Source organism: Clavispora lusitaniae, assembly GCF_014636115.1.
Source record: "Clavispora lusitaniae strain FDAARGOS_655 chromosome Unknown tig00002663_pilon, whole genome shotgun sequence".
Taxonomy (NCBI): Eukaryota; Fungi; Ascomycota; class Pichiomycetes; order Serinales; family Metschnikowiaceae; genus Clavispora; species Clavispora lusitaniae.
Genome location: NW_027093982.1, coordinates 675,568 through 689,381, shown reverse-complemented (window position 1 = coordinate 689,381; position 13,814 = coordinate 675,568). Strand labels below are relative to the sequence as shown.

Below are 13,814 nucleotides of genomic sequence, written 5' to 3'. Positions count from 1 at the left end.
ATACAAGTTTTTGGCCCATTTTCTAAACACAACACCAGCGGAACTTCTTTGCGAAAAGAAATCCATACCCCTTACTTCCCCCCCACACGCCCAAGATGATGCTCTACGAAGGCGATGTCAGAAGATGTCGCCGGTGCAAAAGAAGAAGAATGGACGACGAGCCGCCCGAAGTGCAGCAGTACAAAACATGCGCCAAGTGCCGAATCATTGAGCGCACCAAAAAGAAGCTGAGGAAACCGCTTGCGGAGGAGACAATGCGCTACGGCATGCGCCAGTTCCAGGAACAGAACCAAAACGCCAACTTCATCCACGACGATATCTTCGCGTCCGACCAGCTCTTGTCCGACTTGCAAGCTTCGCGCGACGCGGGGATTGCAAACCCGCTGAAGCAGCTGCTCAACACGCAGTTCGCGTTGCACAAGCCAAGCGCGTTTGCATCGGCCCGCCCGGCCAACTACAGCTACGGCCAGCCGAGCTTGGCTGCGTCGGCGGCCAGCTCTGCGTACCAGCTGCCGCAGTTGGGCGGCTCTGCCAGCATGCCGGGCGCCAGCGCGTTGCCCTCGGCTACGGCCGCTGCCATTGCTGCTGCCGCCATCAACGGCGCCGACCAGCTGGCACAGAGCGCCAACCGCCAGCAGAACAAGTATCGCCAGCACAAGCAGAAGCAGGAAGGCGACCGCGCCAAGCTCCCTGCGCCGTCGTCGTGCGAGCTCTGCGGCGGCGCGTTGGACGCCGACGACAACATGTGCACCATGTACCGTTTGTGCAAGCTGTGCTACCTGAACCCATACGCCAAGGAGCACGTGTACAGCGACTTTGACGACTTCTTGCTCAAGGTGGTGAAGGACAAGGACGCAGAGGCCATGACGTTTATTTCGGAGCTTGCGCTGCACTTGGTGGAGTCGCTCAATACGTCCAAGGCCATCCGCACCGAGGAGCAGTTCCGCAAGGCCATGATGGACCTGTTGACTCTGATCTACGTTGATCCGTTGATCGCGCTGTTGACCCCATTGAAGTTCACGCGCACATCCAGCAACGTGGGCGAGGTCAACAACACGGCGCCCGTCGTCTCCAAAGTCAGCCAAAAGTACCACTACACCTTGACGCCTCCTTTGAAGCAGACATACAATGCCACCACCGAAACGGGCACCACGTCGTTGGAAATGCTTTTCCTCATAGAGACAAACCTAATCATCATCAAGAAACGTTCCAAGAAGGCTGTGGCCGACTACAGCGTACCGTTCTTGAAGGCACTCAGCCGCGACATGAAGGCCAAGGGCTTTACCTTTGACGACGAACCTGCCAAGGTCTACGCGGAGCTCCAAGTATCTGACGTGGGCGCCGACCAGTTCGCGCGTGACTTCAAGCTCTTACAAAAGCAAATCGGCAACATTCAAAACAACGAGGCTGCCGCCTCAGCCAACAACGGTCAACATGTTGGACATGAGCAACTCGAGCACAACGCGTCGGGTGATGCGGAGTCAAACGAAAAGCTTGAAGACGACGCCGAGGACGACGAAGAAAAATTCGAAGATGAAGACGAGGAGGATTTGGGCGAAGAATCGAGCGAGGCAGAGGACCCCGACGACTTGGATCCTGCTTTTGCTGCCTAAGTGCAGACTTATGGAGTAAGATAAAAAAATAGACGGAAACTGCACAGCTAGTGTTACGGGCCGGCTTCGTGGACCGGAGTTTACGGGCATGCTGATTTCTTGCACGCGTGTGCATTATTTGTATTTTTAAGAACGGATTGTATGAATAGCGTATCCGTAGAACAATAATTTGATGGATATTTTACCCTTTGTCACATGGGTTCATCACTATAGTTTATAAGCTAATTTTTCTTTATCAAATACCAAGTCAAATGGAAACTCGGTCAATTAATTCATAATTATTGAAGTTGGCTGAGAATATACTTCTATTCGCAATATGTGTGCGACTAGTCAAATTTAAGTCGAAATCAATTACATTATGCTACTTGAAATAATCTACACCCAATAAGCGGCTTGGCCTAGCAAAACCGATTTATTCTCTTATATTCAACCTTTTTTTCCAGCTTGTGGAACACTTCTTCAGGCAGAATACTGCATACAGAAACATTGTCTTCCAAAGCACAATACATTAGTAGCCACATTTCCAGAATAACTACCGAAAATCTCCACAGCCAATGCAAAGCTTCTAAACGCCGAAACAAAAAGCCGCCGAAAGATTCCATGGTACTAGACACGGTCATGTCAGATCTGGCACGGGCTCGCAATCCGATCGCGGTCGTGGAATGCAGATACACCTGATTACAGGAGAAGGGAAAAAAAAATTAAACTACGTCCAGAAAAGACAAGACCACGCCGAAAAGTCCGAGAAACACTTGGAGACAGATTATCGAGCATCAGCAATAGAGCCAGTGCAGATAAGATCCCGAAGGAAAAAGACGAAGCATAAGATTGACCATTTCGGACACATTCGGTCTGACAAAGCGGTCTGACAAATTTTGATCTGAAATCCCGATCCAACAATTCTGACCCATCCCATTCTGACCTAGAGAAGAACCTCCACAGACATGCGTTTTTTCATTGCGCTTTTTGCCCTTCTTGCGGCAGTTCGGGCCGTCTATCTAGATACTTGGAATGTGACCACAATCAAACAGGCAACAGCGTTGATCGCAGAAGGTCTTCTCGACTACTACGAAGGAACAAAGTACGGTGGAACCATCGGAATGTTCTCGGCTCCGTACTATTGGTGGGAGTCCGGCGGAGCTTGGGGCTCCATGCTTGAATACACCATCTACATGGAAAACGACACTTACACAGATCTCATCAAGGAGGCACTCTTGTACCAAGTTGGCGACGACTTCAACTACATTCCGTTGAACCAGTCCACCACCGAAGGTAACGATGACCAAGCTTTCTGGGGCCTTGCTGTGATGTCTGCTGCAGAAAAGAACTTCTCCAACCCTACAGACCACCGAGCAGCGTGGTTGACGTTGGCACAGGCTGTTTTCAACACCATGAGCGCACGGTGGGACCTTGGCGAATGTAACGGAGGCTTGCGGTGGCAGATTTTCCAGTGGAACTCGGGCTACGACTACAAAAACTCCGTTTCCAACGGTGCCTTGTTCCACATGGCTGCTCGTCTAGCACGGTACACCGCCAACGACTCGTACGTGGAGTGGGCCGAGCGTGTCTTTGACTGGATGTACGGCGTCAACTTGTTGACTGAGGGCGAATGGTGGTTTGTCTACGATGGTGTGAAAATCGCCAACAACTGCTCTCAGGTGACCAAGCTTCAATGGACATACAACCAGGGACTCATGTTGGCCGGCTGTGCATACTTGTACAACTACACCTTGGATGAGAAGTGGCTCAACCGGACCATGAACCTTTTGCATGCCACGCAAGTGTTTGTGTACAACAAGTCGGCCGATGCACACATCATCTACGAGGCAGCGTGCCTGTCTCCTACAGAGAACAAGTTCACATGCAACAATGACCAGCGGTCGTTCAAGGCGTACTTCTGCCGGTGTCTTGGCGCCACTTCTGTTCTTGTGCCGCAGACATACGACAGGATCCGCCGTTGGCTTGTGGACCTGGCCAATGCTGCCGCCTACTCGTGTCTGGGAGGTAGTGATGGCCACACATGCGGTCTTTCGTGGACCAACGGCACGTGGGACGGCAACTACGGATTAGGTGAGCAAATGAGTGCGTTGGAGGTGATGAACAACTTGCGTGTGGCCGACTTCCCTCATTTCCCATTGACTGCCGACACTGGTGGAACTTCCATTGGAAACCCGGCTGCGGGCTATCCGAAGGCGGCCACAAATGCGTCTCCGCTCGTGTTGGACAGTGGAGACAAGGCTGGTGCCGGCATTATCACTGCTGTGATTGGTGCGGCTATTGTGGGTGCCAGTGTGTGGTTGGTGTTGTAGCCGATCTGATTTCGTGGCGGGGTGTTTATCCAAATACAAAAATGTTCTTGTTTTAAGAGTAGGTAATGGAGTAATTGAGTAATTGAGCAATTGAGCAATTGAGCAAATGAGCAAATGAGCACCAGAATGGATCCTGAAGCCTATGCAGAGATGTCCTGAATCTGTCGGGACATGCAAAAGATTGTCTACTTGACGACTTGAATAAAGCTCTAACATTTTCGTGACAGCTCCATTGGATGTTTGATGACAATTATTGTTTCTGTCCGAATACGTTCTGGTTGATTATGTAGTTGGAGGCTGAAGAAAAGAGCCAATCTCATCGAAAATTACAGTAAAAAACGTTGGAGAAAACTGAAACATTTTTGAGTGGGAGGTTCGTTGTGCCTTCTCTCATCAATATACCAATTAAACCGTACGAGACACCCCAACACTTTTACTTCTTTTGGTATTATAGGTTAGTAACTTTGAGGTCAACAACAATTCTTGCTTAAGCCAGCTTTGCCTGATTTTAACGCTCAATAATACACTATGTCAACCATTTTAAATTCTACGAAGATTCAAAAATATTCAAAAAGATCAATAGATCAAAAAATCAAAAGATCATAAGATCAAAAGATCAAAAGATCAAAAGATCAAAAGATCAAAAGATCAAAAGATCAAAAGATCAAAAAGATTCAAACAATAGAAAAATCATCAGGAGTCCTTGCAGTCACCATTGAAAGCACAGGAAAAAGCATAGAAAGTTTCTACGAGTTTCAAAGCTCCTCGTCCTAATGACTTCCAAAAGACTACCCCTTTCGTGTTTCCACTGATATATTTCCGATTCCGGAACTTTTTCCGACACCTGTTTGAACGTACTTTGCGCCTGAATAGAAGAAAAGAACTTATAGTGTGGACCTGGACTGTACATTCCGCAGGATATCTAGAGTCGTGTGCACACCGCTGATAAGTATCTCCACCAAGACCCTGTTTCTTCCCGCCCATGTCTGACGATCCGTTTACCTCGGTCCAATGGGACAGAGACGACAAAAACAATCTGCTGCCCCGCGCAGGCCTGCCCATCGAAGAAGAGCCCAGTGCCTCCTTGCTTCTTGCCGGAGATGCAGAGGACACTTCGGATTTGCCTCCATCCGTTCCAGACGAACCGTTTGAAGCAGCACACGAACCCACTGCAGCCAATTCCGAGCCAGCGCCGCCGGAATATGCCGAGAAACCACCTTCGGCCGTAGGAAAAAGCCCGACTCCTAAAACCAGTCCAGAACCACAGGCAAATAGTGGCGAAGGAGAACACGAACAGACAACGGAAGTTGAAGCACCAGCGGCGTCTGCGCCGGTGCCGACGGAGATTTTGGACCAGAAGAGAATGGAAGAGCAGTTTCAAAAGTACAAAATCAGTCTGCACGTGAGCCACCCGCTTAGTGATCGAGACAGCAACTCCAAACCGTACATTTCATATCTCGTCACCACAGAAACGAACCACCCGGAAGTGATTCGGCTCTCCGAAGCTGCCGCAGGCACCGAATTTGTCACTGTGAAGACAAGAAGACGCTACGGCGACTTCCGCTTTTTACACAATTGCTTGATCAATGATTTCCCGCAATTGCTAGTTCCTCCTCTCCCTGCAAAACTGAATTTCAAATATTTGACGGGCGACACTTTCAGCACGTCTTTTGTCCATAAGCGCTTGAACTCGCTTGACCGCTTTATTTCTTTCATCTGTGGCCACAAATTGCTTTCTCAACTGAGCGTTTTCCATTTCTTCGTTAGTGACTCGGGAGAATGGGCCACTTTCACCAAGAACTTGAAAATATCCAAAGGCGACGACAGTGATGCGCTGATTGTGGGAAAAGTAGCAAACGAGGAAATGTTGACGGAAACATTGATGAATTTCTTCACGTCCTCCAAGCACAAGCGCGAGACCAATAAAGATATCTTGGAAATCAGCGATAAGTTGAAAAAGCTCTGTGAAAACTTGATCCGCTTGGACAAAATCTTTCTGCGGCTCAACAGGAAAAACTATGACATGAAAACAGATTACGACCAGCTTCTGACGCAAATCACCAAGTTGGCTGCGGTGCAGAATCTAACTCTGCAACTTAACGACAACGAAACACTGGAGAATACTTCTTCTCACGAAACTTCAGATGCCATGGTCAGTAACTTCAAAATTTTTTCGGAGTCGCTTATGTTTTTTCTGAACAACTGGGCAGACTTGCATCGGTACATTGACGAATCTTTTTTGGTCACCTTGAAAGATTGCGCCAAGTACATTGGCCGGTTTTCGGACTTGATTGAGTTCCAGCACAATAAGCGCATAGACTTGCAAGTTCTTCACGATTACTTGGCCAAAGCGAAGACTGAATATGCCGCGTTGGGCGGACCACAACATACTTCAGCGCCTTATCCTGTTTTGGTCGGACATGCTTCAGGCGGAATTGTCAACAATACCACGCAGCTCATCAAAGATACGCTTTCCACTTCTGCTACGCCGCATATTGGTTCTTCCCATACAGATACAAAGCGTGTGCGGGCACAGCAGAAGATTCAACAACTTGAAGCGGAGATAACAAGCCAAACACAACTCGTAAACAACTTGACAAGCCGCATTATCAACGAGGAGTATCCCAACTGGGAGCAGTTTAACAAGCGGCAGTTGAAGCAGCTGATGACAGAGTTGTGTGATCATGAGATTACATTCTACAAGGGGTTGGTGGACAACTGGAGCGATGTGGAGACCAAGTTGATGAAGCGCCTCGATGAATTGAAGACGTGATTCGTCTAATGAGAACATGCTGTTCTTCAAATGATCTGAAACATATAAACGATTTATTGAGCACCAACTTTTCTAATGAGGTACTATTATCAATGCCGCATACTTAGCGAAGCTATTGATTGAGTCCGGGGCCAGAATCTCATGTCAATTCGGAGTTTGAGAAATCATGGCCCAGTGTGCTTATGTTAATTGTTGTCTGAAGTGCTCGTTGTCAGACTCGGGTTTGCCGAATCAATTATTCTCCGGACCAGTTGCCCAATACTATTTTCTGTGGCTGAGAAGATGGAAGAAAGGGTCTAGTAATCAATTCAATTGATGGTCTTTTACTACATTTCGTAGCATATGGAAAAATTCATATTTATTTTATGATAGCCAACTGGCGCATGGGGTTTAGCGTATTACGTTGATTTCTGTGGAATATTTCACGTTAATCCATGCAACCAAGCATTGTAACTAGTGTGCTGTTTCTTTAGCCAAAATTATAGTTATTAGTACTCAAAGTTTACCCTAATATATTCGCTAAAGTATGCGTCTGAGTATCATAAAGTTAATTGGTCATTACATATTTAAACAAATTATACGGCAATCCAAATGGCATTTTGTGTTTTAATTGACCACTGAAGAAAGTACTGCAACTCGTAAGATCAGAGTAAAGCATGGGTTAAAGCAAAGGAGAAATATCCCATAGTAAATACCCATCAGACTCAATCGTCTAAAGGCGAACTCCATTCTGATCCTTCATCATATACAAGAGAAAAACTTCACTTGCATTCAAATCTGCTCCATCTAATATTTCCCAATATTCAAAAGGTATCCTTTCGCTTCACTACATTTAGCCAATGCTTAATTAGGCGCACTCGGCTTATCTGGCCACTTACATAATCGCAGAACACACTCGTTCAAAAGCGCCAACACAGACGCCAGCCCGTTCGGTAAACACTAAAACAACACCTTCAGCCTTCTTCGACAAGTCAGAAACCATAGTCCACCCGGCTCTCCATCAAAGTGGGCGCAGGCAGACGGGTGTGTGGGCACGTGACCAGCCCCACTCATAGCGCTCGGTGTTCTCAATTATCGGAACCTCTGGATTCTACTCCATGCAGCTTTTTTCATACGCCTTTGTAGCCGCTGTGGCATTGGCAAACAAAGTTGTTCTTGACGATGGCGCCAACAGCCAGGTCTGCGAAGGAATGTACTCGCGCCACGACTGGGGCGGCTCTTATAAGCCCCATATAGATATTCGCCTCAACCACTTTGGCAAGGACCATTACGATCCGAAAAACGACGGCATCAAGCTGCCCGAGCAGTTCAAGCTCCACTACGTGATTTTCGAGTACAAGGACTTTGACCGCTTGGGCAAGGTCGACGACGCGGGCAAGAAACACTACATTTGTACTGATAAGGCCGTGGACTATGGCTTGTGTGACGAGTCCCAAAAGGGCAGTTTTTTGACTGACGGTGACGTTTCCAACAGCACCGTCTACACTGGCGAGATGGAGCGCTTGGGCAAGGCGCCCTTGACGTACAATGTGGAGAAATCAGGCTACTACTGTGTGGCAACCTTTTCCGGCACCGACAAGAAGTACGAGGGCTGGGTCAACTTCCAGAACGCCTTTGGCGCTCTCAGCGCGTCGGAAATCCCCAAATTGCCCGCCTACGGCATTTTGACTGTGTGCTATGCGGTGATTTTGGCGCTTTTCGGCTTCCAGTTCTTCAAGAAGAGAAAGCAGAACCAGATCTTGCCCTTGCAAAAGTACTTGTTGGCGATGCTCCTGTTTTTGACCTTTGACACGCTTGTCATGTGGACGTACTACGACTTGGTCAACCGGACGTTTTCTCGTAACTGGTTTGTGCTGTTTTACATGGTCTTCTTGTCGCTTATGGACGCGGCAAAAATCACCTTCTCTTTCTTCTTGTTATTGTGCATTGCCCTCGGCTATGGTGTTGTGGTGTTGAAGCTTCCAAAGAAGGAAATGAACAGATGCAAGATTCTTGCCGCAATTCATTTCACAGCATCGATGTTCTATTTGATTGGAAGCTACCATTCGTCTTTCAATGCGTCCGCAACGCGCTCGAGAGATATTCTGGAAGCCGACGAGAACGGAAGCATTTGGAATTTCATCTTTATGATTCCTGTCGCCATCACTTTGACTGTGTACTACGTATTGATTTTGGCCTCCATCAGAAACACCACCGAAAATTTGCACAAGCAGCGCCAGGTCATCAAGTTGCAGTTGTACCAAAACCTATTCCGCCTCATTGCGGCGTCTGTTCTTTTGACCATTGGTGGAATGGTTCTTTCCGTTTTCATTTTCGCCAGTTTGAGTGCCACTGAGTTCGTTGAGCTGCGTTGGAAAGGTGCGTACTTCATGTACGACTTTTGGCCCAGTTTGGTCTTTTTTGGCGTTTTCATTGGTATCGCCTGGTTGTGGCGGCCTACTGAAGCCAGCTACATGTTGGCGGTTTCTCAACAAGTGTCCACCGTTGAAGGTGACGAGGAACAAGGCGGCAATGCAGGTTACCAGCAGGGCCATGAGTTTGAGTTGGACGACTTATCGTTAATGAGCCACAGCGATGAAGAGAATGCGCAAAGAGACAGTTTCGAATTGCAAAACCAGAGTCTCCCCAATGATGAGCCTCCAAAGTACAAGGAAGCTGAAACAGAAGCCCACACAGACTCTGCAGGCGCAAGCAACACGTTGTTTGAGCTTGGAGACGACGATTTGGACCACGACGATCATGAGGATGACAAGAAGGACAAGAGATTGCAGACATAAAAGGAAACAAGATGTGCATAGACAAGCTTGGTTTCCGAGGATTTGCTTTATAGAAGTACAATGAAAGGAGGCTTAGGCAACCAAGAAGACTATTAAGTGAAGAACGCTACGTATGAACAGAACGAGAAATAAAGATATTGACATGAGATTAGGCAGTTCTAGTACTCAATTAACGTTCATGGTGCTTTAATGAAGTTTTACTATATCGTGCAGCACTTGCATGTTTACTTCTTGTATTGTTGAAGGCGTCGTGTAGTTAAATTGTTCAGTAGAAGAAGTAGGAAGGCTAATTTCGTTGCTTAGGCAATCACAACGAAGGGAAAAGTACTCTTATCCAAATTTTGTTGGTCGTATACTCGAAGTCTATTATAGAAGCTTGTTTTTGGAGATTTTCATTTGGAACCAAATTTTGAACTTGCGGGCTATATATTTTGGGCTTATTATTTGTGACGTTTTATTTGCCATATTTAACCCGATACTTTTCTCACGTCTCGTTTACATTGAGAGGGTTGTAGGAACGCATCCGCCGTAGATTTATAACTCGCTAATATTATCAAGCACACCAATCTCAACAAGCTTTGTAGACTCGTTACATCTCCGGCCGTCTATACACCAGCCCAAATAGAACCACCATTCTTATGAACATCCTCGGCCAACTTCTCAACACGGCTATCCCAGTCCACCAAATGATTGTACAAAGTCTTGACCTGGTCCAAGTTCAAGATTCTGGGCTGCAACCATGTGACCATCAACACCTGATCGATCTGGTTGATAGAGCCCTTGATCAAGTTCAACGAAAAGCACTTGATGATCAAAAACTCCACCTCGTCCTCCGGTGTGCCTGTCACCGAGCTGATTTCCTTAAACAGCAAAGACTTGTTGGTGGTCAGCTTGACGGAGATCAACTCTAACAACGACATGATGACGATTTTCTGATGCAAAAACGCCTGGTGGTGTGCAAGCAAAGGTGTTTTCTCTTTGCATTCTGCCATGCGCTGTCCAAACTTGGCCAAGTCTCCCGCATTCAAGTGCTGGATGAGCTCGTACAACCAAAAGTACTGGCTCTCGGAAGAGCTGATGGAGTTCAAAATATCGTGGAGAATCAACTCTCCAAAATTGTAGATCTTGTCTCCCAACAAGGCAGACACACAGAGATCGTAGCAGAAAGCCTCTTTTTCCTCGGGCGACAAGGGCGTCTCTATCGAAGACAAGTACAACAAACCGTTGGTGTAGAACTTGTTGTAGTTCTTGTGGATCTTGTAGTATTGGCACCGGGTCAAGTAGAACGCCGCGTTAACTTTCGAGCTGTAGTCGTTCTGCAAAGTCAGCTCGAACTTGGTGGTCAAGCTCTCCAAAATCTCCTCGGCATGCAGCAAGTTGTCCAAAATCAAAGAGTACCGGGCAATCTGTAAGTTCACGTAGACAATGCACTCCTCGTTGTTGATCAACTCGTCCATGTTTTCGAGTTTCCTGGACGAAAGCTTCTTTGTCAACTCGGCCACCATCGAGCTCTTTAACGTCTCTAACTGGTCCAAGCAATCTTGTGGCGCTTCGAATGATTGTAACAAAAAGTCCACAATCTTGATCGGATTGAGGTTTTTCTGGAAAGTGGACAAGAACTGCGTGAAGATCTTGGCTCTGAAGGCATTTTCTTTGCTCTCGGGGAAACTGTACAACTCTTCCAAAGCCAAGGTCAATTGGTTCCACAATTTACGCTCATAGAAATCCTCCAATTGGTAAATGATGTGGATCAACTCGGAGCTTTCTGTTTCCAGTCTTAAAGTCGACAAAACAGTAGAGACGTCAGTATCGATGGCCATTGCTGACATATTTACTTGTTTTGTTTTTCCTTTCTATTTAATGGGTTGTCAGATATCTCGTTTCTATTGTTCCTGTAGTGGCGACGTTGGCCTGAGATAGTCGTGTGCACACCCAAAGTACATGAATGTAAAAATGCTTTATGTGAAAATGTGTTATAAACAAAGTAACCGTAGTGTCCTCCCAAAACTAAATGCTGCACGACTCATTAATGTAGCTTTTGAAATCCTTCCAGTTCGATAGGTTTTCGCTGAACAATTGTTTCCCGTTGCGTATGAACTCGAGCATAATCTCAAGCCACTTGCGCTCCATTTTGTTCATGTATTCTGTGAAGCTGATTTCCAAATTCTCTGTAAGTTTGACCATGTCTGCATTGAAAAGATCAATGAGCTGGTCCAATTTATCTAGCTCTTTTTCAATGTGCCTGATCTTGAACTGGTAATGGCTGTTGATGTCGGTACTGATATTATTCGTTCCATATTCCGAGGTGGTGCTGCCTGAATCTTCAGTCTGCTGCTGCTGCTGTCTGAATGCATAATTGTCTTCCGGTAAGTTGAACAGCGCTGTTTTGCTTCCGCCGAAAAGACCGTACCAAGATTTTTTCTGCTTGAGTGACCCGGCTCGATTTTGCTTGGACTCAATCCTTTTGATGGCCAGGTTGATCGAAGGGCTGTTGATGTTCAAGTCTTTCAAATGCTTCACAGACTGCGGGCTGTTGCTTGTGTTGGCGTATTCTTGGATTTTGTTGAATTTGAGCTTATAGAGGAGCTTGAATTGAATGAGTTTATACTTGTAGAACTTGACCAACTGAAGCGCAGAGAAGTAATATTGAGTAAATTGGGTGATTGGTTCTTGCCAGTCGGGAATAGCATGATTGTGAACGAAATGTTCAAAGTTCAAAAAGTTCGAGTCTAGCGTGGACCCAAATTTCTCAATAAGAACAGATAGCTGGTTATTCTCTTGGCTATTGACTTCATGGATCTGCAAAGAGAAGTTGTTCAAGTTTCCTCCCAATTCGATCAAAATGTTAATCATGTGCTTGAGGTTTTTAACTGAGCGGGAGTTGATCTTTTCTAGATCACGCAAAACACGAATGTTCAGATGGAAGTTGGTCTCAAAGTTGATCAAGTCCAGCGGGATATTGCTGAAAGCCTCCAGTTTCAGGGTTTTTTGCTGCTCCTGCGAGTTCTGCAGCGCTCTGCTTTCCTTGAGTTCATACACGCTGATCTCGTTATGCAATTTGTGGATGTCTTCGTTGATTTTCTTCAAGTTGGACAAATTGTCCGGAGAGTCCAAGTCGTAGCCCTGGACCAGCGGGAGAAGCAAGTAAAGGCCATTTTGGTCTGCTGGGTTATTCGGATTAGCCAAGAGAGGATTGGGAGAGATCAAACTTACCGGAGGCTCGTTGACGGCGTTTTCCCAACACATTTCGTAGCTAGGATCAACAAACTTGTGCACCAACGGGCAGTTTTTCAAGAGCGGGTCCAGGTCGAACACCAAGTCCCGCAAGAAGTTCCGAAAGTACCTCTTTCTCACCTCGATAATGGACACTTCGCGAGTGTTGTCGATGGAATTGACCAAATAGGTCAAAAGCGTATGTTTTTCCGGAATTGGCGGCACAATCACCGTGGGGAACAACCGCACCAAGTTGTCACGCAACGACTTGAACTCCGAGTACCGTCTCTTGACAATCACCACGTCGTCCAGCCTGTCTAGACGCAACTCTATCAAATACACAATCACATGGGAGTTGACTAGCCGCTCGCTCAGAATCACGTCGATGCGGAGCCGCGAGCTGTTGAGCATCTTGCGGATCTTGTGTGAAAGCCCCAACTGGCTATTGACCAAGGCGGTGGAGCTGAAGTCTGTGGCGCCTTCGGAAGGCGGGGCCGTTTCGGACTTTAACGAAGGGCTTCCCGGATCCGGGAAAGCAGCCCCGGTACCGCTGGCACTGGCGTAAAACAGCGGGTTGTTGTCCTGTTCTATGTCGCCGAAAATGCCCTCGTCTTGCATTGGTGGATTTTGGTCGGGGTGGTTCTGTTATCTTTGTTGGGGTGCGATGTGCAGGCAGATTAAGAGGAGCAAGGAAGAGAAATGAAAGAAGGAACGGCTGGGGATAAATGATAAGATGTTTTGGTCTGGGGAGGTGCTTCTTTCTTCATTTTTCGCTTGTTTTTGTTCCTGTTTGTTTTTGTTCTTTGTTTTGTTCTTTGTTTTGTTCTTTGTTTTCGAGTAATGGCTTGTGCGATTGCAAACGTTGATGACAGATATTGCCTTAATCTCTATTATCTATCACCATTTGTAAATTATATTTGACCTAATATCTACACCATTTGTAAATTAAATTTGGTTTTCTAATCTATCACCATTTGTAAATTTTTTTTCACAGTAGCCAATCAAGGGCATAGATGGGGGTTGATAATTATTTATGTTCAGGTGTGGTTTCTATTGTACTTGCTTTCATGATATAGATACAGCGAAAGACACTGACATCATCGGATAGTTGATTAATCGACTGATTTCT

General features: G+C 46.5%; 6 protein-coding genes across 6 annotated transcripts; 4 read left to right on the top strand and 2 right to left on the bottom strand. All coding sequences in view use genetic code 12, as the record gives it.

The window, feature by feature from the left end:
• Positions 1 to 95: 95 nt before the first annotated feature.
• Positions 96 to 1,613, top strand: FOB63_004934 (uncharacterized protein; the record flags this gene model as incomplete). The annotated part of the gene is made up of 1 exon (XM_002617397.2): positions 96 to 1,613. The coding sequence occupies one exon, from the start codon at positions 96 to 98 to the stop codon at positions 1,611 to 1,613; it is 1,518 nt and encodes a 505-aa protein (XP_002617443.1).
• A 944-nt stretch (positions 1,614 to 2,557) lies between these two features.
• DCW1 (putative mannan endo-1,6-alpha-mannosidase) lies at positions 2,558 to 3,922 on the top strand (the record flags this gene model as incomplete). The annotated part of the gene is made up of 1 exon (XM_002617398.2): positions 2,558 to 3,922. The coding sequence occupies one exon, from the start codon at positions 2,558 to 2,560 to the stop codon at positions 3,920 to 3,922; it is 1,365 nt and encodes a 454-aa protein (XP_002617444.1).
• A 982-nt stretch (positions 3,923 to 4,904) lies between these two features.
• SNX4 (Snx4p) lies at positions 4,905 to 6,695 on the top strand (the record flags this gene model as incomplete). Its single annotated transcript, XM_002617399.2, has 1 exon — positions 4,905 to 6,695. One exon carries the CDS (start codon positions 4,905 to 4,907, stop codon positions 6,693 to 6,695), a length of 1,791 nt encoding a protein of 596 aa, XP_002617445.2.
• Positions 6,696 to 7,792: 1,097 nt separating this feature from the next.
• FOB63_004931 (uncharacterized protein) lies at positions 7,793 to 9,472 on the top strand (the record flags this gene model as incomplete). The annotated part of the gene is made up of 1 exon (XM_002617400.2): positions 7,793 to 9,472. One exon carries the CDS (start codon positions 7,793 to 7,795, stop codon positions 9,470 to 9,472), a length of 1,680 nt encoding a protein of 559 aa, XP_002617446.1.
• Positions 9,473 to 10,077: 605 nt separating this feature from the next.
• FOB63_004930 (proteasome regulatory particle lid subunit) lies at positions 10,078 to 11,301 on the bottom strand (the record flags this gene model as incomplete). The annotated part of the gene is made up of 1 exon (XM_002617401.1): positions 10,078 to 11,301. One exon carries the CDS (start codon positions 11,299 to 11,301, stop codon positions 10,078 to 10,080), a length of 1,224 nt encoding a protein of 407 aa, XP_002617447.1.
• Positions 11,302 to 11,479: 178 nt separating this feature from the next.
• On the bottom strand, positions 11,480 to 13,303 carry FOB63_004929 (uncharacterized protein; the record flags this gene model as incomplete). Its single annotated transcript, XM_002617402.1, has 1 exon — positions 11,480 to 13,303. The coding sequence occupies one exon, from the start codon at positions 13,301 to 13,303 to the stop codon at positions 11,480 to 11,482; it is 1,824 nt and encodes a 607-aa protein (XP_002617448.1).
• Positions 13,304 to 13,814: the final 511 nt, after the last annotated feature.